The 23,052-nt window shown below is 46.5% G+C and overlaps 1 protein-coding gene and 1 long non-coding RNA gene across 7 annotated transcripts in view; one reads left to right on the forward strand and one right to left on the reverse strand.

Moving 5' to 3' along the window:
* LOC308595179 overlaps positions 1-19,490 on the forward strand; it is an 89,523-nt gene extending 70,033 nt beyond the window's left edge. For 2 of the 3 annotated variants that reach the window (XR_014011867.1, XR_014011868.1), the window contains one exon: positions 18,994-19,490. This is a non-coding gene — a long non-coding RNA (uncharacterized lncRNA). The remainder of the gene's footprint in view (positions 1-18,993) is intronic. The other variant, XR_014011869.1, reaches the window with a different exon arrangement.
* The window catches only part of GALNTL6 (polypeptide N-acetylgalactosaminyltransferase like 6), a 474,855-nt gene that overhangs the window by 21,556 nt on the left and 430,247 nt on the right, over positions 1-23,052 (reverse strand). For all 4 annotated transcript variants that reach the window (XM_081208891.1, XM_081208894.1, XM_081208893.1 and 1 more), the window contains exons 9-10: positions 13,983-14,090; positions 8,969-9,190 (exon numbers count right to left, since the gene is read on the reverse strand). In XM_081208891.1, the coding sequence (XP_081065017.1) occupies positions 8,969-9,190; positions 13,983-14,090 (330 nt within the window). The remainder of the gene's footprint in view (positions 1-8,968; positions 9,191-13,982; positions 14,091-23,052) is intronic.

A 23,052-nucleotide genomic window follows, 5' to 3' on the forward strand; every position in this document is an offset into this window, starting at 1 on the left:
CAGCATAGCTAGGAAGGGGGCAGGGGGCACTGGGTGCCACTCACCCAGAGGGCGACATTCTCTCCTGGGAATGATGCAGTGGCTTGGGCACCTGTAGCCACCGCACTGCCTTTTCAGGTGGCTTGGGGCTCGCATTAGCCTACCGCCTCCCCCTCAGCTGGAGAGTGGCCGAGAGGCAAGCGGCGGGCAGACTCCGCCCAGAGTGCCCTGCCAGGCCCACCTTGCTCCCATGGGCGGCTCGCCCTGCCCCCCGGGTGTCCCAGATGCCCGAGCGGCTAGCTACACTGCTGTTCCTCCCTGCTGAATTCTATGAAATCACCCCTGAGGCTAAGGAAGTGGCAGCTGATAGTCGGTGGAAACCTTGACCAGTTGTAAGTAGGCTGAGGCTGGATTGAGCTTGGTGGGGCAATGCTCCACTGGTCCTAATGGACAAGCCTCTCCTATGCTTCCCATTAGCAACCAGACATGTCTGGGAAAAGTATAGTCAGAAGAACTCCTTTCTGAACCAATCACAGATCAGAGAAGTTCTTAAGCCGAAGCCCAGCACTTATCCTTATTTCGGCATTAAATCCCCTGCAGATTTGGCTGGATGCAGCCATGAATACGTGTGGAAGCTTACAGAGCAGTCAGCAGATAGGTAATGAAGATGTCTTTGGACCCAGGCTTGTCAGATGGCTCCAGATAAAAGACTTGAGAAAGGGCCTGAGGGCTGGTGGAGGAAGATTGTGGAGGTTTAGCAGCGAAAGAATACATCCTGCTTTTCAGCAGGCGAGGCTTTGGACTGAATCTTCCCAGGGCCTCAAGTGGCTGTGAATGAGTGATGGGAATGAGGCTTGTCAAAGCCTGCTTCCCCGTAGCAAACAACTGGATGGGGGAGGGAATCGGAGCTACATTGGCTGGCTGAGCCTCAGGGCGTCTTGCCTCCCTTTGGGCAAAAAGAAGCCTCTTCCTGCTTGGATGCTTTGAATTCGGTTGCTAGTCTCATTGCTCTTTCTCACCTGGTGCATCCATGGCTGATTCATCCCCTTCTATTCTGACTTATCCGGTGCTACTGGATTTAAAAAAACTTGAAAATATACACTGGCCTTTGAGCTGCAATGGTCACTTGAACCAGCACTACAGTGGTACCTCAGGTTAAGTACTTAATTCATTCCGGAGGTCCGTACTTAACCTGAAACTGTTCTTAACCTGAAGCACCACTTTAGCTAATGGGGCCTCCTGCTGCCGCCGTGCCACTGGAGCACGATTTCTGTTCTCATCCTGAAGCAAAGTTCTTAACCTGAAGCACTATTTCTGGGTTAGCGGAGTATGTAACCTGAAGTGTATTTAACCTGAAGCGTATGTAACCCGAGGTACCACTGTACTTCTTTTTTGGCAATCACTCGTAGCCGAGTAAGATTGTCTTCCATAAACACGGTTTCAACAATGAGTCCGTAAGTGACTGTGGAGGCCAGTTCCTGATCCACACGTCCTTCCACAGTGGGGACATTGGTTTCATGTGCGGATGCCTGATCATCGTCTCCCAAAGTGACTACTCTATTCCGAACTTAAAAATGGAAAGCATAATGCTGGTGGTCAACAAAAGAGGTTTAAAGACTGTCTCTAGGCAAATCTAAAAAAAATGCAGTATAAACAGTGAACCAGCACTACTTAGATCTCGATACCTGAGCTTCTGAAGTCACCACATAAGTTGCACTCTCTCAACGTCTATCATTTACTTAGGAACAAATCTGCTTAGCACTGCTGGATGCTTTGCTCCTATGTCATCCTAGAGAATGCCAGCAGCTGATCCTTGGATTCCCCCCTGCTTTGCTTTGCAGGAGGTGAATTATCTCTTGCCGGTACTAAAAGGAAGATGGAAGCTACCATAACGTCTGGGCATGATGGGGTGGATAACTTTATCCACCCCAAGGGCTGCATGCCATTGTGTGGAATCTTCCGGGGGCTGCACAACAGTGGTGGGTGTGACCAGAAACAAAAAGTGGGTAGATGCCACTCTTACCAGGGTCAGTAGTGGTTGCTGGGACAGCGCAGGTAAGGTGGCATTGCTCGCCTGCCTTCTGAACACCAAGTGTTGCTGGGTTGGGAAGCCTCAGATCCAGGGGCTGAATGCGGCCCATACCCCGGCCTCTGTATCTGGCCCTGGGAATGCTCCCCAGGCCACCCAATTCATTGGCCCTGCGTCACACTCTTTGTCTTTGCGTGGCTGGAAGATGCCCTTGATCTCAAGTAGTGCCTCTTGCTTGCTTGGCTGGAGGATACAGCGTGGCATGTGAGTGTGTAGAAAGTAGCCTACTGTTCAGAGGTAACATTTGCATTACTTGTTCCACTCACTTCTGCCTCTGACCCCACCTACCACTGGCCTATGGCCCTTGAGAGATTGCCCAGAAGGGAAGGCAGCCCTCTGGCTGAAAAAAAACAACCTCCCTCATCCCTGCTATAATATGTAAATATTGCACAATATTAGTGTGTACTGTTGGGTGCTTAATTAGCCTGATAACTTGCAGACTCACCGTATCTGAGGCTCGGAAGCATATTTGTGGTCCAGTGGCAAGAGCAGCTGGGGACAGGTTGGTTCTGCAGTTACACGCATGGACTTCATTGGGTTTTGCCACTATCTCAACGGAAACCTCCTAAGACCCAGGTCAGGAATGGCAGTTTGACAGTATTCCAGGCCAAGGCCAAGTTGAAGTGGCCCAAGTTGCGACAACAGCTTGCAAGGATATGTGCAGAAAATGCAAACTCTTTGGCACCACCTTGGGGACTACTTTTGCAAGACATATGGCTGGCGAGAGATGAAGGATTGCCGCTCTGTAATGCTGAGTGGAAAACCGTGTAAGCATGTCCTGTTGTCAGCCAGCATTAAGGAAATGGGAGGACATTCATTTAAGATGCTGCACGTCCATGAAAATAGAGAGCCAACTAAATAAATAAATAAATACAAGCATAGACTCTCTTGTTCATTTTTGTCAATGTTGATTAGCACAGAGTACCAGCTGCACAGAACAAGAATGGAGGAATCACAGATTTGCAGAGGATGGATGGATGGAAACTGATCCAGCACATGAATAAAGGAAAGGCTCCATATCCAAATATTCTTAATAGCAGGAGTGGGGGACTCTGCAGATCTTGTTGGACTCCTATCTCCATCAACATCTGCTGGGCTGCATGCCCCTCCCATGCCTAATGGAAACCTCCCAAGCTCATCCAGCTCATAACGTACTGTGAGCAAAGATAAGATCTAACATAGATGAGAGGCCAATATATGGGTGGTGTTATTTCCCTACAATCATGACATTTAGGAAATTGGCAGGCATACTGTTAGTGTCATCAGCAGCAATATTTGGATTTAAAATTAAGGCCAAGAGCACCCAGACACTCATTCAATGAGATTAGCATGGCTACAAACCTCTGAGAATGCTCAACATGCAGGTTGTTAAATAGCTACAGCCATAGAGTTGCCCTGCAAAATTTGAAGAAGTGCAAATTTCAAGAGGTTTGCGTATTGTTTCAGAATTGTATAAATTACGTAGATTCCCCCTTAAATGCAAACCGAATCCTTAGCAGAAATCCATTTGTAAAGATGGAAGGAACCCAAGAAGACACCTACGGTAATTTCCTTGAACCCGGGACTTCAGAAGCAGGGGGAAGACCACTCTGGCCTCTGCCATTGTTCAGAGGAAAAGAGCCACAAAAAGACTCTAGCAAGAGGAAGACTCGCCTGGCCCCAGCCATCAATCAGAGAAGGAGCAGCTGCACAGAGCTTGCTCCCCACTTCACAGCCAGAAAGAACACTACCCTGAGTGCTGGATGTCATGAGACTGCAGAAGTGTGGGGGAAAGAGATTCTGGCCTCTGCCACAACCAGAGTATAGAAGCCACCAGGCAGGTGAACTGCATCCTTCCAAGTAAAAACTCCAAAAGGGAAGATTAGTGGGTGGCGCCAGAACAATCTTACACCTGCCTTCCCATCCTGTATATGGCATTCCAATGCAATCCTATACGTGTCTACTTGGAAGAAAGTCACATTGTTTTCAGTGGCACTTACTCTCAGGTAAATGTGTATAGGAGCGCAGCCTTTAAGCATAGCCTTATTATTAGAGGGCAGGCTTATCCCCCTCCAGATGACCTGAAAACCTCTCAACGTGTCTCTCTAAACGCCTTAATTATTTTAAATCTCTCTCATTAACTCTTCGGGGGTGGGGAATGGATGCAATAACTATAAATGAGTGTTCTACATTTAAAAATAATGACCCACAACATCAGCCCGCTAATCACACAGTGAGAGCCACACGCCCTTTCATCTGTTATTGGCACCCCAACTACAGTCCTAATTAAGCAAATTTGCTTTAATTTAAAATGAAAAAGATCTGGGAAAGAAAAACAGAAGTGTCAGGCTACCGGTGGCAGCAGCAGTGAAATGCTTCACTTCGATGAGATGGAAATATGAATGAATTATCCTTATAGCCCAGCACTTTTAAATACTAAAATCATCCAGCTGCTTCTGGATCTTATGAACTGTGTCGCTGCAGCAAAAAAAGCTTTCAAGGTTTGCGATTAAAATACATGTGGCAGAATGAGTCATGGCTACTTCTCATGTTATATTTTAAAGGCTCAATCCCACTCTCAAGAGTCACTTCCTATCAATGAATTACGGTGGCCAAAGAGGATGGGGCTTCTGTACCTTTAATAGATGTGCAGAAGAAAGACTTTCAGCAGGTATAGTTTGCCATACAAGCTGCACCTGCTGAAGTTCTCTCTTCTGCACAACTATTAAAGGTGAAAGGATCCTGTTATTTTTTGCATCTGGCCACCCTATGATGAATACAAGATTGTTATATGCATAGCTATTCCCAGGGTCAATCTGGACATCCATATGATCCATATACAGTAGTACCTCGGGTTACAGACGCTTCAGGTTACAGACTCTGCTAACCCAGAAATATTACCTTGGGTTAAGAACTTTGCTTCAGGATGAGAACAGAAATCGTGCAGTGGTGACAGCAGGAGGCCTCATTATCTAAAATGGCACCTCAGGTTAAGAACAGTTTCAGGTTAAGAATGGACCTCCAGAACGAATTAAGTTCTTAACCCGAGGTACCACTGCGCGCGTGCGCGCACACACATACACACACACACACACACAAGAGGAATTGCCCTTTGCATGTAAAACCTTTCATAACATGAGAGGGTAAATGATACTTCTTGTTCACTAACTAGAAGAGAATTTCAATCCGTTTCATGAAAAGGAGATGACATTTGTCCACTTAATGCAGCTCTTAGAAACTGCAGCAAGAGGGCAGAGAAATCCATCCATTTGACAAAACTGGAGACCTGAGGAACCTCTCATCATCTCTCAGTCAAGCCCACCTCCCAAGATCATCATGAGAAATAGTCTCCTTGGGGAAAGTGTGGTATATTCATGTGATAAATCCTAGCAGTAGTAATCTGAAAACTGGGACAGCTAGTTGCAATCAACTCAAGCTCCATTTTCAAGCAATGATCTAGCCATGAATTGGTCAATCAAACTGACAGGTCCATGACTGTTTTCCACCCTGATAAGATTAATTGAAAACCAAGTTTACATGGTATTAGAAAAATACAGGGCAGCAGTCTAGCAGCATTTAACAATGACAGATGCTGGATGTAGCAAAGGGCTGAAGCTTCTAAATGAAGCAATCTCTAGTGTCTGGAACACAGAGCAAATCAAGTCAGAAATGCTTTTCAATTGAATGTTCTGTTCAAATAGTGTATTGTCCTTGACTATCAAAGTCGGTGCCTTGACTCGCTTGTTAGGGTCGCCACAGTTCAATACAGCATCATAAAAGGCTTCCAAGCCCCACAAATTTACCAAATGCCTTTCGCATAGCAAAGCCCCAGTGACTTGAATGCTCGAGTGGCTGTGTTGCAACTGGAGAGCGTTTGAAAGATTTTCAAGGGTGCAGAATACAAAAGAAGGAAGGCTGCCCTGTGCATTTAAATTTAAAGCAGCACACATATCGCTTGAACAGACATAGCTTCTGTGATTAGCGAGACAGAGAAAGAGAGCAGTGCATACTTCACAAACCAGCACCTACAGGCTCAATGCCTAGCAATAAGCTGCCTTTTAAGCCAACTGATATCTAGTAACTTTTTAAAGCAGACACACGCACGCACACACACAGATTCCTTTGTGCAAGCCGTAAAAAAAAAAGAGGCCATAAAAAGAAGAAGAAAGGGGTTGGGAACAGAAGCTCAGGCACAGATAAAACAATGTCTCTGGAATTCAGAAGGACATGAGGTTTGATGGAGGGAATTTGACAGGCAAAGAGGGGGTGCAGCATTCCAGATGAGATTCTTTTTTAACCGTTGCCTTTATGCCACCATAAATGCAGCAAGCCGATGGGCTGAGATGGGGTCATTAAAGCCATGGTGTCGACTCTGAAACTAATGTCATAGCAAAGGAGCTTTGTCAGTTCTAATACTTTGATTCTTTCCTTCATTTGTTGCTAGGTCCAATTTCAGAGTTCTCCCTTTTGGACCTTCATGTCACTGTGGTACAACCCTCTTCCCCAAACGCCCCTCATGAGATTCATGAGTTAAGTTGTCTGCAAAGATGAGACTAAAGCAGCGTGCTTTGCTTTTATTCAGATTTAGGCAAGTTTGGAGAAGCCAGGAAGTGGGTTTGCTTATCCAGCACAATGAGTTTGGGAATCACTGATGGCAGGAGAAGAGAAAAGGAACAGGGTAAGGTCCAGAGAATGAAAAGGCCCCAAAACAATCCTAGCTGCATTTTGTTACTTGGCACTATTGGCCCTCGATAGGGTTGTTAGGTTAGCTATTAGGTCCGAAGGAGGCTGAGTGAGCATCTGTATTCAGATGGGGAGAATAGCCTGAGCTTGAGGAAGAGTAAAGGTGTGTCTTGACTGCCCTTGTTTTGCAGAACGCATTCAAGCACATATCATAATTGTAGGTCTGCACAGTTCAAGTGGCTCAAAGGGCTCTGTTGCCCTAGTACAGGGACGTCCAACTCCCAATAGTCTGCAACCTACTCACAGTATAAAAAAACTGGCAGTGATCTACCCATTGTCATAAAAAGGCTGGCAGTGATCTACTCAAAGTTGTGGAGCTTTTTTTAGGAAGCCAAGGTTGGGGTTTTTTGTTTTTTGTTTGCTTTTTTTAAGGAGATCGCTGAGGGGCCAGAGATCAACCAGGAACACCCCATGATATATCAGTAAATCGTGACCTACCTGTTGGACATGCCTGCCCTAGTACAACTAATCCACTTTAAAAGAGAAGCAGACGTTTTGCGGTTAGGAAAGTGATGGGGAAACACATTGAAAAGTGTGAGATGTGTGAATGTCTAATGGGAAGATGCACAATGGCCCACCACAACCAACACCTGAATAAAAGGATGACTGCTTAGTCATCTAAGTGCCCTGCAAACAAATTGGAAAGTATTCTGAACACAGTCTAAACTTCACATAAGCTTTTTGTCAGCAAACCGGGATGAATGCACAATATATAGGCCACCTGGAGAAGCCCCAAGAGCTAGATGAAGAAGACCAACAGTTGGATGAGCACCAAAAGCCTATAAAATGGCCAGCAGACTACAGTTGACACAAGTCAGTCCAAAAAGGGGAGACAGTGAAGGGGACTCTGGTGAGCTCTGGGCCAACCCTCCAGATGTGAGAGGTTGCATCCATGCAAAGGTGGATAATGTCCTTGGTTTTTTTTTAGTGAGATTTTGAGGAATCCAAATTCTGTGGCCACAGAATCACAGCCAGAACACAGGCCCAAGTGAAAAAATAGCTAGCAATGAATTCACCAAGCAGTGACTTTCTTTCATATTGCACCCCTCTGCAAATCCATCTGACTTTCCGCATTTGCTTCGAGTGATGAAAAGACAAAACAGAAGGCCAGATGCACCACATTCCCTTCCAGCACTGCATGGCTGAAGGCACAAAGAAACCCAAAATAGCAGGTTGCTTCAAGGGTACACTTGGTGATGTTCAAAATTCACGTTTAGCCTTTGCAAGAACACATGCTGCCAATCAATCACTCATTTGCAGCAGACAGAGTTTTGCAAGGAGAAAGGCAAAGTGTGTGTGTGTGTGTGTTGCTGTTGTGTGTAAATGTGAGAAAACGGGATAGGAAACCTGGGAAGCCAAGCTGCCATTTGCACACACACACTGTCACACACACAAATATTGTATGGTTCAAATGTCAAACGTGGCACAGAACTCAGTGCAACAATACATAAAGCAGTCACCAATCCATCAGTAGCAGCGCATGTCAGGAATGGGGAGGTAGAGCTGCACTCCTGATACTGGTGTCACTGCTGGTTATCTGGACAGGATGGAGTCATGGCAAGACTGGGGCAGGATGAGTGTGCAGGCGGGAAGTATGCCACCAATCTGGCATTCTCACCAGTGCATTTGCCCCAGCCCGGCCTGGATAATCAGCAGTGTCAAGATTATTATTACTATTATTAATAATACGAATAGCCTGCCTTTTCTCCAGACTGAAGGTGGCTTACACAAATTAAAACAACACACAATGCTTAAAAGCATAAAAGACAATTGTTAAATAGGAATTACACTCCAATAGAGGATAGCTCTGCAGCTCCACCCAGAGCTCCAACTCGGTCAGATAGGCAGCATATTAATTATTATTATTATTATTATTATTAGCATGGCAACAAGGATCTTTGCATTTTGAAAACCTTTCCGCATGTGCGTCCACAGTGTGGTGCTGCTAGACACTGCTTAGATAATTATAAAGGGTCACAGGCAAAAGGTTTCTTACTTCAACCACGGCTACTGTGGTGGTTCCAACTGCTACCCGCTCTCTTACTGACCTCTTTGGCCACGGAAGTTGGAACTAATTTTGTGAATGCTTTGTCACCATAGCAGCCACTTTGCAGGGAATGTAGTGTTGCATCCGACAGCACCTGAAGCAACTGGCTCATATTCGATAATGTTCCTCACCTCTCCCCAGGAAGCAGGTGGTGGCTCCACCGGAGGGAAATATTTAGGGACATCCCAAGCCACCGCAGCCATGAACCACTTGAAGTCCTTGCATTTCAGGTGCTTGCGAAGCTCTTTCTGGGCTGAGATATCGCCGGTGGAGAGGTGTCTGTACTCGGGCCGCCTCTGGTAAACGTACTCTGCGAATTCATCCATCCACGTTTCTGCCACGCGCTTCAGGTTCTGAGCAGCAGAAAGCAAGAGTCAGTCATCTCTTCCCGCTTAAGTATTAGCACTGATAACACACACACACAATTACAATACGCCATTCCCTTATCTAGCTTTGGATGGTTGTGCATTAAATTAAGCAAATGGAAGCCTTTTGCATTCAGTTGCTATTAGGAGCCTGATAAAAGTCAGACTGATGGCTTCTCTCTTGCTTTAAAAAAACAACAAAAACCCCCGCAGAAACTTCAGTGCAATTACTGAAAGGGATTTAATTAACGAGATACAGTAAAGGCTCACTTAATTATTTCCATGGAATCTTACTGCAGATATCTCTCTTGCTTGTTGCTTGATTGCCTGGGTTGATTTTCCACATCATTTCCATTTGGAAATATGTAGGAGTTTGAAGTTCTTTCTAAAGAGATAATACTGAGTATAATCCGATGTCCTAACATTCCCCCTTAAAAGCCCAATATATTCCTGGGCTTGCAAAACTAATATCTGGAGACAAACTTCTGTTTTGCCTCACCAACACACTGCTAACTTGTCAGCGGCGGAAGAAGCTGCTTGGGCGCCTGGAGAAGCGTGCTGAGGGGCGGGGCAAGCCACCCATAGGGGTGGGACGCACCACGGGGCCTCTAGAGTATGCCTGCCTCCTCCCACTCAGCCGCCTTACAGCTGGGGGGGGAGGCAGCAGGCGGACCGTTTGGGCAGCTCGGAGCCTGTGCGTGCCCAAGGCACTGCATCTCTCTCAGGAGAGACGCGTGGCTCGGGAGCGCTGCAGGCCCTGCGGTGAGTGCCATTGTGTCACCCCCTCAGTGGTGACACCCGGGGCGGCCCGCACCCACCGCGTCCCCCCTTCCACCGCCTCTGCTTGTTGCTACAAGTGGGAGCTGAAATAAAATGTTGCAGTGTGGATTGCTCCTATTCAGGGCTCCTGAATCATGTTCTCTTTTCCAGCAGGCTCCATATTATTTTATCTCCAGTCTAGGAAAGGCTGTACAAAAACTGGGGTAGCTCAGTATGTAGAGCATGAGACTCTTAATCTCAGGGTTGTGGGTTTGAGCCCCATGTTGGGCAAAGGATTCCTGCATAGCAGGTGGTTGGACTAGATAATCCCTGTGGCCCCTTCCAACTTTTCAATTATATGATTCGTTGTGTCATGTACTGAATTAGCTGCAGTTCACCTCTAATCTGAAGAAGCACCCACATGTTCTAAAAACAGGAGGTTGCAAGCGTTAATCTAGTATTGTTGTTTCCTTTGTTTTCTCCCCACTAGATGGAAGTACATTTTCATATTTTATTTTTCTCTTTGATCAGACTCCCGAATCAAGGTTTCATTGAGAGGATATTTTGAGAGTGGACGTGTCACATACAACCCCACTTCAAAAGCAGAACTTGCAACCTCGGCGACGCTAGCTGTTTAATAGAGTACTAGTCATAGAGCACTGAAGGGTATCTTCTGTGAGAAGATGAAGAGCAATACTCATCTCATAATCTGTGGCGTAAGATAATGTTTCTGCTTAGAATGACTTCTCCCATTGTGATTTGCTTCCGACATTCATTTAGAAGCACCTCTCTTGAATTTGATTAATCTGCTGTGCTTCGAGCGTCTGAACAAAGCTAGATGTCTCAGAACCAATAAGACTTATCTGAATACAAAGGGAGCGAGATAGAGAACAAATGGAGCACATTTCAGCTGGCACAGCAAGATAGGTTACCACCTGCTTTGTCTCCACAACAGAAAGAAAAACATTTATGCCAGCAGGAACTGGGTATGTGAAATTAGAGCTGTTTAGGAGATGATAGCTCGGGAGTCCTTGTTCTTAAATGGCAGGAGTTTTTGTTTGTTTGTTTGTTTATGAGAAACAATACAAGTTCATCCTTCTGAGAAATTTCTGAGCCGTCATATTTTGACAGTATGGGCAAATGGGACAGAAACTAGAAAGTGCATGGCACCCCTCCCCCAGCTGCACATCTGTTCCGGATCACTGAAATGCAGAATTCTTCAAACCTCATGAGGATGCCACTGCAGAGATACCCTTGCAGAAGTTTACCCCCTCTTGAGCACATTTATAAAATTATACTATGTGCTGTATTATTTAGCACTTTGCCAGTTGCTCCTAGCTTAGGTACTTAAGGATAGACACAGCTACCGTTTACCAGTTATTTACCAGTTATTTAACACACGCAGAACCCGTGAATGAAGGAGGTCTTCTCTAGAAAGCCAATCATCTATGCTAAAGTGGCAAAAAAACCAAAGGGGGCTGGGGAAGCCAAGCTGAATCTGGAGGAGGTGGCATTGTATACTTGAGGAGGGGCCGAAGAAAGTTAGGAAAAGCATTGCTGAAGAAGTGAGATCTGAAGAGGAGGAGAGAATTGGGTTCATTGATTAAAAAGGGCTGAGCCCATCAGTGTCGGTGTTAGGTTTTGTGGTGCTCTCAGGAAAGGAAGGTGTGACTGGCAGAGAGGAGTCATAGACTTGGCCTCCCGGCAGCAGCATAATGGGACAGGGCAGGGGTGGAGCAGGTTGTCCTTGCACCTGCCCCGAAGATGCAGGCATGTGCACTGACTTGGAAGAACATAAATGTCATAGACTGGCTGGATGCTGAGGAATGGTGGGAGACACCTGCTGGGGAGCCCCCTAGGGAACCCACAGGGGAAGAAGGCTTAGAGCCAGGGGATTGGTGGTAGAATGACGGTGAGTGGTTGGAGGGAGAAGGAGCAGATTGGGCGGAGGAGGTGTCAGAAGCAGAAGATGTGATAGAGTTTAATGACCAAGAAGATGTTGTTGTTGTTGTAGTTGTTGTTGTTGTAGTTGTATGCAGGGTGAACCTGTACATGTGTTCTCAGAAGCATGCCCGTTGAGCTCAAGGGGACTTGTTGCCTCACTCCTGTTCTGTCAACAGTGTGAGTGACTGGAGACAAAGTCCAGCATCAGCTACCAGTTCCAGCTCTACAGATTTTGCCCTGGGAGACAAAAGTCTTCACTGAAGCCCCCTGACAGCACCAGTGGTTTCCCTCCTTGTGCCCTATGTGAACTGGCGGCGGCAGCAGGATACAAAGGGGAGAACCTCTTTCTCATCTTGACCATCATTGTCCTGCTACTGGGCTGGCCACAGCAGCTTCTCATGTTCCTCTTCCTGGGGTAGGCAGGAAGGTGGGACCTTATATGGCCATCCACCTCCTCCTTTATGTTATTGCCCACATCTACTAATAAATGGAACTCAGTCAGAATGTAAAGAGTCACCAAACATGGGCCACAGCCGTGGTGCACCACTTTCCTCTGTTTCTCCTCCCCCAATGCTGTTTTGCCACCTCCCTAACCTCTTCTGCCCCTCCTTATCCTGTCAGTTGTCAGCATTTAAGGTCCAAATGGGCTCACAAAGGTACCTCCTTCTGCAATCTTTCCACAAAAGATTCCTTTTTCCTTTTCTACGTGAGCTCTTGAAAACGCTTGCAATTCATTGATTCCATAAAACGACCTTATGAGATCACTTCATGTTAACTGAGCCTCCTTTGTTTGGCAGTTGGCTCAGGAAATGGAGCATGTGGGAACTGATTGGGCAATCAGCTGAGCTTTTGCCTCTTGAACTGAAACCAAAGGGAGCATCAGAGCAAAATGAGGCTTGCTGACTCAGGGCGATTTCCAACATACCCTTCATATATTGCAGCAACCTGTGCCAGGGTTGTTATTTCCAACTGGAATTGATTTCACTGACTGATTTCCTGTCAGTGGCAAGAGTAATGTTAAAATCGGCCCTTAAGCTTAGAGTCCCACGGATGCTTCTATCAAGCCTGAAGTTGAAGGGCCAGGCAGATACCTGCAACAATATTTCTCCTAAGAGAACCACTTTGCCAGACTTGCTTTGTGGGTCCTCTGCTGAAGCTGAACTCTCCTCAGAATTATGTCTGAGGAGCTTCCAAGCAGTAAATGCAGTGTTTCCTCTCCTGCTTACTGGAAGTTGTTTGTCCTTCCAAGGTACTTATGGCAAATTTGGCCTACGTTATCAGATCTTGCAGCAATCCATTTTTGTCAAAAATAGGCATCTTCCTCTGCAAAAGCAGAATACCTTTTTTTATTAGCTACTCCCAAAAAAATGGAGACAGTGGCAATATTCATCCCCAATCCTCCAAATCATGCCTTGTAGGATTGTGAAAGTGTAACAAGCACATGAGATCTGTCCTCCTACTTTGTTTGTGGCTTAGCAGATGACCTGGTTTCCTCAAACCACAATTTACCATGTTGGTCAACTGGCAAACGGGGTGTTGAGTGATCCCTCTATGGTTCTGCAATCCTGATTTGGATAGATTGTTCCAGTGCTTGAATTACGGGGAAGGAAAGCAGAGGTCCTTGTCTTCTTAGCTTTTATTTTTAGAAGGCTACAGGACAGCTATGAGTTGGTGATCATGGGCAAAAATATGAAGTCCCCTGATCCACCAGACTAAATAGCCCACCTAATCCAGCATCCTTTTCCCCACAGTGGCCAACCACGTGGGGTTTGTGGATTCCCCTCGCTTTTCCAGTGTAATGGGTCGCTCACCCCATAGTTTGCTTGTTTGGATGCCATAGCAAAGTGTGGTTTCGGGAAATTAGGAAATCGTCTTTGGAACTGCATGTGAGAGGGAAGGAAGGAATGGAAGGAGTTCTTGAGACCATCACTTGTTCCTGATGCTCCTAACTAAGGTTTGGTAGATGAGGAATGCGATGTTTGAAGGGAGCCTCTGTTTTGGGTTACAGGTTTCCTGGACAGCATTTTATACGGTCAAGTCTCACAGCTGAACAAACCTCAGAACATAAGTTACTTACTCTTGCTAGGCTGGTGCCAGATGGGACTTTGTAAGGGACATATTTCCTGTAGATGTGCCCCACTCTGGAACACGGAACGTCAAACATCCCTCCTCCACACATCCAGACCTGAGAGAGGAACAAAACAAGAGAGTGAATGTCTATAAGGTGAGGATGTGCTTGGCAACAGCTGAAAGAGAAAAGTCAGGGTTTGAAAAACTTACAAGTGTATGCAAAAAAAACCCCACACCATTCTGTGCTTATAGCTCTTTTTAATTATTAATTTCGAGTGAAAAAATATACAAAAAACAAAACCCAAACAAGTAAACTGAAGAGGACATAGAGACATGTGTTAAGCACAAATTAAGTACAAGTTCAAAGAAATAAGAGGAAACTACCAAATAACCATAAGCGTAATCTAGTCTTATTAACATAAGGATGGAAATCAAAACATTATAAAGAAAGTATTAGAAATACTAGAAGTGTTAGAAATACAGAGAATATTAAGAATACTAAGTATATTGATGATATCAAGATTACTGTGCTTATTGCTCTTATTAGGATGGTGGGGAAGGTCATTGCTTGGAGGAAAAAAATGTATTTTGCATCTAAGTTGGTTTTTTTTAAAAGAACTATAAAGCACACACTAGGTAATAGTTAATACAGCATAAATATGTGATCTTATGGGATTTTGAAATTGGAAAGTATCAAAGGCAACCTCCTGACTGAGCACTTGCAATTTCTGCAAATTATTGAAGCACCTTCTGGACTTCGTAAACTTCAAAAATGCTATGTGTATAGATGGCTGAGGCTATGTATGTAGATGACTGTGTGTAGATGACTGAGGCAGTGAAGCTAAAAGGCAACGTATAATTAAACCTTTCAGAAGCAAGATAATGGAAAACTGAAAAGACAGGGAACAGTGTCCAAAGGACAATATACATTACTGATTACATTAGCTTTTGGAAAGTTAGCAAAACACTCATATTAAGGTTATTTGCAATCTCATTAAGAAGTCTGATTCACCTAGGAAAGAAAAAGTAATTACGGTTCAAAATAAACAGAAACATTTTTGTTTAGGTGGAAATGTTATAACTAAACAAGCATTGTAGATTAAGAAGATGGGTTCAATGAGCAATGCTAAACACTAACAGTTTTAATGAACAGTCTGACTGAGCTTCAGTCAGAAGACACACAATGGCCAGCAACATCCGAAAGTGTTCCAATAAGACTTTCTCACCCATTATTTTCTCTCACCAGCTTTTATAATGAATCTGAAAACAAGTGGGATCTGCAATGAAGCATTGTAGCATTAAGTGCTCCTGGTTTCAGCCAGCCATGCCCAATTCCGCAGTACTCCATTCCATTCCCCTCCCCCAGGTTTTCCGTCCCTCTTCCAACAGTCAGAATTTTGTGAGCATGCTAACACCTTGTTGGGCTATTTTAGGGGTTTTCCCTTTTTAGGGTTGTACATGACTGGCACTGTTTGGGCTCCATAAGGATATTGGGAGAATGAATTTGCTATTAGCGTATAGGAATAATTAGAAGGGTCTTGGAGATATGGAGGTGAAAACCAAGAGGAAATAACATTTGGCACATGCAGCAGGCATAAAACAAAAAAACCAAATTGCAGCGCACATCGGAGGTACATTTTATGGAGTAATTGGAATGAATCTCAGGCTGGCTTGTAGGACATTTAGCAGCTGTTTCTGTTCGTTCATCAGTTTCGGTATGATTCCAAAGGTTTATTTCTTCTGGAAGATCAGTGTTCCTTTTTTTTTTTTTTTTTTGCTAATTATTTTTAGGATTTTCCACAATTTTTAACAAATTGTCACTAAATTAATGCAAATTCAATACAAATTTAAAAGCTGACTTCCCACCCCCAGATGTCCCCTCTATTTTCCTCCAACCATTGCTGCTCCCAATAAAATAACCTTTCCAACTATCATTTCAAAATACATTCATCCTTTCTCCCTACACATCACCTGATCAATACTCCTTAAAAATGGATTTTTAATATCATCTGGACTGTGCTAAAATAGAGAAGCAGCCTGAATTTACACACACACACACCACTAAATTTAACAGACCCAAAGGGGACTTCTGCTAATGCCTGAAAATTTTGATGGTGTTTAATGAGCAAGCTGTAAAACTGAAACACTTGTCTTTTATAGCAAGGAGCCAGCAGCCAATATAAACAAGAATGAAAAGTATTTTCCTGAAACCCAACTTAGTATAAAAACATTCTCCTGTGTAGACCACAGAACTATGCCACAGGTTATTACCCTTTTCTTTACAGGCACAGCAATCTGAACTTGCTGCAGTGACTCTGGATGGAGCTACCACCCTCATGGCAGAAGCAGTGGAAGGTTAAGGGGACCAGGCAGATTAGTTCTGGCCAGTGCTGGATGTGAAAGCAGTTCCGGATCCACCAGGCTCTGTTGCCAGGAATACTGCTGGTGGGCTTAACAGTTGTCTGCATGTTTGATGGGCATCAGGAGGGGAAGTCCATGCTGGCAGTGTGACATCAGGCTACTTGAGCCAGCAGAAGTGGGAGGAGGGATGACTGTTCGGTTCAACCCCGCTCCTCCCAATAGCCCCACATAAGGTTTTTTGGGGGGGATTGCTGCCTAAAACAAAACAAATACTGCAAAGGAGCCAGGGAAACAAAAGAAGGCTTTCAAGAGAGGAACTAGATCCAAATTCAGGTTCTGTGTTCTAGATCTGTCATAAATGGCATCCCTTTTCAAATGTTGGGGATGGGGGGAGGTTTGAGGCATTGTGGCAGAACCACTATTTCTGACCTGTGTGTGCTCTCTAAACCACACATAGGAAGCTCCTGCATGCAGGGTGAGGACAGGGGTGCCAACATGAATAAAATATTGGTGGTGGTGGGCAGATCATCCCCACCCACCGCCGATTCTAACAACGGAGGTACCTAGTGTTGGTGAAGGTTTATTCCCCTGCCTCACCCCACTTCTTGATCCCAGCTCTCTTGCCATCCAGCAGTCCGTTTATAAGTTCGCTTACAGGGGTTGTTGGGAAACCCAAGTCCAAACATGGAAAAGGAAGGAAGGAAGCATTGCCCATCAACTTTGCAGGGGTGGTGGTGGTGCCCCCCTTAAATGTAATTGTTATGTAGAGAAGTTCTCACCCTGGGCCAGCAGGAGGATACTGTAGATAGTTTTCACTCAGGTCCACATATGCAAATAAGGAATTGAAAGTGACGTTCATTGATTGGATAGTTACAGAAAGTTGTTACTGTTGTGTTGTAGTGGGGCTCTATATAAGCAGGCTGGCTGAACCCTTCAGTTCAGTTCTGTTCTGGCCTGTGAATAAACAAGTGCTGTTTGAAGAATCGCTGTGTCGTCTGACATGTTCACCCACAACTTTACAGTAATGGGGGGAAAGGGACCTGGGCCCCTGGGAGTTGGCACCTATGGGTGGGGAAGGAACCAGCTACTGCCCACCCCGCCTGCCAATGCTACCACCTTGGACCCTGTATTCTGAACCAATTGAGGTTCTTAAGTGCCTTCTGAAGGCTGCTCCATGCATAATAATGCATTGCAGTAACCCAACCTGGATGTTGCAGATTCACGAAAAATTCTGGCAAGCTCTTCCCTTTTCCAAGAGTGAGCAAAGCTAAAACACCAACTGCCAGGTGGGGATCCCATACGGAGGGATGCATCCAAAAACTCTCCAAAGCTATGGACCTGATCCTTAAGGAATTGGGCTGGGCAGATACTTTGGCTCAGGAATAGAAAACCACCACTCTTTTTTCTTAGCACAGTCTGCATACACACTGTACATAAAAGAACACAATTGAAGTTTAAGTGGTGCTGTCAGAGCAGGGCTTTGGTTCCCCACTCAGCAGAACGACCAAGAGGGTCCCCCAAAGCAGCAGGGGTCACTTATCCCACTTCAAAGGAATACTTACACCCCTGAGACCATTAAAGTCCAGAATCCAATATTACCAAAGTGCACCACTGAGGATGTCTGCAGGAAGAAAAAGACATTGCTCACTTTTGACGCAGGAGCTTTCACCCAAAACTGCGACTGGGCTCTCTGCCCTGAGCTGACCTGCATGCACCAACCTGCTCCTTGTGATTAATGGGTGCTGCCTTCATTGGTTTTCCACCAACAAAAGCAGTATTTCACTGCAAGTGTACACCTTGCAGCAATAATAATGATATATCCCCTCTGAGTTAGCTGCTCTCACTGCATGTTCTTGGCAAGGGGGGTGGGAGGAACCTAACACACCCCTCTTAATAATTATTTGCATAGCAATTTCCTAAAGTCTTAAACTGTTGGGATGCAGAATTAGCATTTTTATGCTGTTTGCTGTATTATGCTAATGAAAATATATGCCGACATTTCATTGCCTTTATAATTGGCTTCTGCTAAATGGCAGTGCTGAGGTAGGACTGATAAGGGGAAAGAGAGGGGGTGGGCACTTTGGCACATAACATGAGAAAAGTTGTTGCAGCCTTGTGCAAGCTGATCTTCTACAGGAGACACCATTCCCTGCAAACGATATGCTGAGCTCTCGCCTGCCTGTGATATAAGTAGAATTAGAGCCCAAGCATGGGGGAGAGAAACAGGAGTGGGGGAAAGTCATGTATATCACCTTGAACTCTTGGAGGAAAGGTGGGATATAAATGTAACTAACAGGTATACTTCACTGTGGACCTGAAATCCAGGATGTCTCAGCATGGGCTATAAGCCCAGTTCCAAGAGGGAAAAAATCATGCTTGACAACATTGGTGCAAACATCCTGTGGCTGTTAAGGGGAAGGGATTGTTGTTGTTGTTGTTGTTGTATTAATGAACTGCAGGGTGGAATCTACACACATAAAACCGTTCTGAAAATACATTGAATTTTCCACAAGGCTCACCATCGTCATCTACTGTCACATTGTACATTGCACTTAAAACTCACTTAAAATGTTTTATTTGCAGCTGTGTAGCTGAGTCCCAGGTGTTTTGTATGAATTCTGTTAATGGAACAATGCATTTGTGTTTATGTTTTTCAGTGTGTTGTAAGATGCTCAGAGACCTTTGGGTAGCAAGCGTCCTAACACATCTAATAAATAACAACAACCAAACAACAGATATTTTTGGTGTCTGATAAGATTTGCTGAATATTGCTTGTTCTGAAGTATGGGTGGAGGAGGAAACTGTTTTTTAAAAGGTTTATATGTGAAATATGGTGGGTCTGACCAGATTTAGCTTTCCCTTCATATCACCTCTTTGAGTGCCCACTTATATATGAGTGGCTTAAGGAAAGAAAAAAGCCTCTCTAATTATGTCCAAAAATGTATGACAAAAATACATATTTTATACAGACAATATGCAAAAAATAGTCTCATGCAGTACTATGTTTCTGCAGCATAACTTTGTAAGCATCGATATGTAAGTATTTTTATACATTTATACGCATTGCTGTCTGCATCTCTGTGTGCTGGTCACTTTACGAAAGCTTTACCGTGTATGTGTATAATATCCATCTAATAGACGTATAATAAAGCATATATGATGTGAGAATTGTTTGTATTTTTAGCAAAACTCTAAAAAACAACACCTTGCCTCTTGGCAAGATCAAGAATCAACATGGGAAAAGAAAAAAACCTGCGTAGGTAAGCTCAACATTGATATTTTCCATTCCTATTCTGAACAGTGAGTTGCTGGCACAGCCTCTTTCTGCCCTTCCCTACTGCAGGCCTTCCTGCCTTCTGCCCTACCAATCCCAATGGGCACCAGCCACTACTGTCAGAGCTCCTTATTTCCCGCCAGCTTTTCCTGTGAAGAGGATGAAAGAGATGACAAGGGGTGAAGCAGAAAGCAAGTGAAAGAACCATAAAAATAAGGGATGTTGAGATCCCAGGGGCAGCAGGAGCCATTGCTGCTGCTTGGATTGGCAGGCTTTGGGTCATATACGGGTATACGGGCAGGGCCTCTGCTCTCCGGAGTGCACTGATGAACTGACGCTGGATCTCAAGCACAGGGAACAGTGTCTAAAGAGGCATTTGCCACTCATGCATAATTAAGACACCTACTGCCATGTCTGGTTATAATTACAGATCAGGCAGCTGTGAATGTGAGGAGCTTAAACAAAGGGAACCCAAAAAAAACTAAACTACACTAATAAATCCAATTGTAAATAAAAGACAAAGAACAGAAGAGATGGCAATGGGTTGCCTATATAATGTATACTGAGAAATGGTGTTTGTGCACTGAAAGGACCATAAGCTGAGCCAGCATGGATCCTGCCATTCTGTCCACACAACAAAATGCACAATAGTGACACGAGGCTCTGTTTTTCCTGGTAACCTGATCTGAATTCTTAGTTGAGCTTTACAGGGCAGAAGAGAGAAGGCAAAAAGGAGAAGAAGTCAGGGAGAATTTACAGCCAAGAACTGCCTTCCCACCAATGGTGGAAGGTGTCAGCATGGCTACAACTCAGTTGTACGGTTTGAGACTCTTTCCCATATGTTCACATGCACACCATTTTATTTCTCGCCACTATTTCATCGTAACTTGAGGGCTCACAGATGTCAGCCTGAACTGTATTTGGGACGACACCAGAAGATATGAAAAAAAATAAATGCCTATGGTATCAGTGCTGCTGCCCTCAGCAAAAACTGGTTTTTCAATTCGTGAATACCTGTAAGCCTGTCAGTATCACAAAAGAGCACGGGAGGGGTGTATTTTGCTCCACCAACATTTATGCTGAATGATCCGCCCATGTGCTATATTTGATTTGAACTTAATAAACCAGCAGTTACCTTTGCTGTGAATTACAATACAGTATACACGTCCGTTTGACGTAGTTTCAAAATATATATGGTTGCTTTCTTTGATGGTGCACACCTAAGCAGTGCACAAGTGACAATGAAGTGACATCTGATAAGAATATTACACACATATACTGCCTGAAGGAGATAATTAGATCTCTAAAGCACCACCTTTGTTGCTGTTCTTGGTTCTCAAACGGCAAGGGAACAGGGAGTTCAGTAGAAGATTATCTGTCTTGCAGTTCCAATCAAAGCTTCATATATATCAGGGCACAGTGGATAATAACAACACCAGTCAAATGTAACAGATAAAACTAAGAGACATGCCTACAGTGGTAGCACAAAATTAAGGCTGACTTGCAGCTAAAATGGTTGACTGCAGACAAACGGTAAATTATAATGTTTAGGTTTCTTCTCAAAGTTTCAGACTGGCTAAATTCTGGGACTGAATCCAAGCTTTATCCATCTATTCAAATATGCATCTTTATTGGTATTGTTTGAAGGAAGAGAAGGCCATGCCTACAACACACTTTAACATAACAGTAAGCCTGCAACTTGTGCACATTTAACTTGTGTACATTCAGATTTATGCGCTTGGCAAAATTATATATACCGTATTTTGCGCCCCATAAGACGCTCCGGGCCATAAGACGCACCTAGTTTTTTTGGGGGGAAATAAAGAAAAAAAAATTATTTCCCCCCCAGGTGCGGGGCTGGAAGAACCAGGTCGGGGAACAGTGGGAAGGCACGCTCTGCCTCCCCGCTGTCCCCCGAGCTTGTGGGGCTGGCGATGGGGAGAAGTGCACCAGTCCCGCGATGGCAGGCAGCTCTGTGCCGCCATCCCGAGCGGGGCGGGACTTAGCGCCCCGCTCGTGATGGCGGCGTAGACCTGCCTGCGGTCCCGCGACGGCAGGCAGATCTCTGCCGCCATCCCGAGCGGGGCGGGACTTAGCGCACCGCTCGGGATGGCGGCGTAGACCTGCCTGCAGTCCCGCGACGGCAGGCAGATCTCTGCCGCCATCCCGAGCGGGGCGGGACTTAGCGCACCGCTCAGGATGGCGGCGTAGACCTGCCTGCGGTCCCGCGACGGCAGGCAGATCTCTGCCGCCATCCCGAGCGGGGCGGGACTTAGCGCACCGCTCGGGATGGCGGCGTAGACCTGCCTGCGGTCCCGCGACGGCAGGCAGATCTCTGCCGCCATCCCGAGCGGGGCGGGACTTAGCGCACCGCTCGGGATGGCGGCGTAGACCTGCCTGCGGTCCCGCGACGGCAGGCAGATCTCTGCCGCCATCCCGAGCGGGGCGGGACTTAGCGCACCTCTCGGGATGGCGGCGTAGACCTGCCTGCGGTCCCGCGACGGCAGGCAGATCTCTGCCGCCATCCCGAGCGGGGCGGGACTTAGCGCACCGCTCGGGATGGCGGCGTAGACCTGCCTGCGGTCCCGCGACGGCAGGCAGATCTCTGCCGCCATCCCGAGCGGGGCGGGACTTAGCGCACCTCTCGGGATGGCGGCGTAGACCTGCCTGCGGTCCCGCGACGGCAGGCAGATCTCTGCCGCCATCCCGAGCGGGGCGGGACTTAGCGCACCGCTCGGGATGGCGGCGTAGACCTGCCTGCGGTCCCGCGACGGCAGGCAGATCTCTGCCGCCATCCCGAGCGGGGCGGGACTTAGCGCACCGCTCGGGATGGCGGCGTAGACCTGCCTGCGGTCCCGCGACGGCAGGCAGATCTCTGCCGCCATCCCGAGCGGGGCGGGACTTAGCGCACCGCTCGGGATGGCGGCGTAGACCTGCCTGCGGTCCCGCGACGGCAGGCAGATCTCTGCCGCCATCCCGAGCGGGGCGGGACTTAGCGCACCGCTCGGGATGGCGGCGTAGACCTGCCTGCAGTCCCGCGACGGCAGGCAGATCTCTGCCGCCATCCCGAGCGGGGCGGGACTTAGCGCACCGCTCGGGATGGCGGCGTAGACCTGCCTGCGGTCCCGCGACGGCAGGCAGATCTGTGCCGCCATCCCGAGCGGGGCGGGACTTAGCGCACCGCTCGGGATGGCGGCGTAGACCTGCCTGCAGTCCCGCGACGGCAGGCAGATCTGTGCCGCCATCCCGAGCGGGGCGGGACTTAGCGCACCGCTCGGGATGGCGGCGTAGACCTGCCTGCGGTCCCGCGACGGCAGGCAGATCTCTGCCGCCATCCCGAGCGGGGCGGGACTTAGCGCACCGCTCGGGATGGCGGCGTAGACCTGCCTGCAGTCCCGCGACGGCAGGCAGCTCTGTGCCGCCATCCCGAGCGGGGCGGGAC

Source organism: Podarcis bocagei (genome assembly GCF_964188305.1).
Source record: "Podarcis bocagei genome assembly, chromosome: 9".
In the NCBI taxonomy this organism is placed as follows: Eukaryota; Metazoa; Chordata; class Lepidosauria; order Squamata; family Lacertidae; genus Podarcis; species Podarcis bocagei.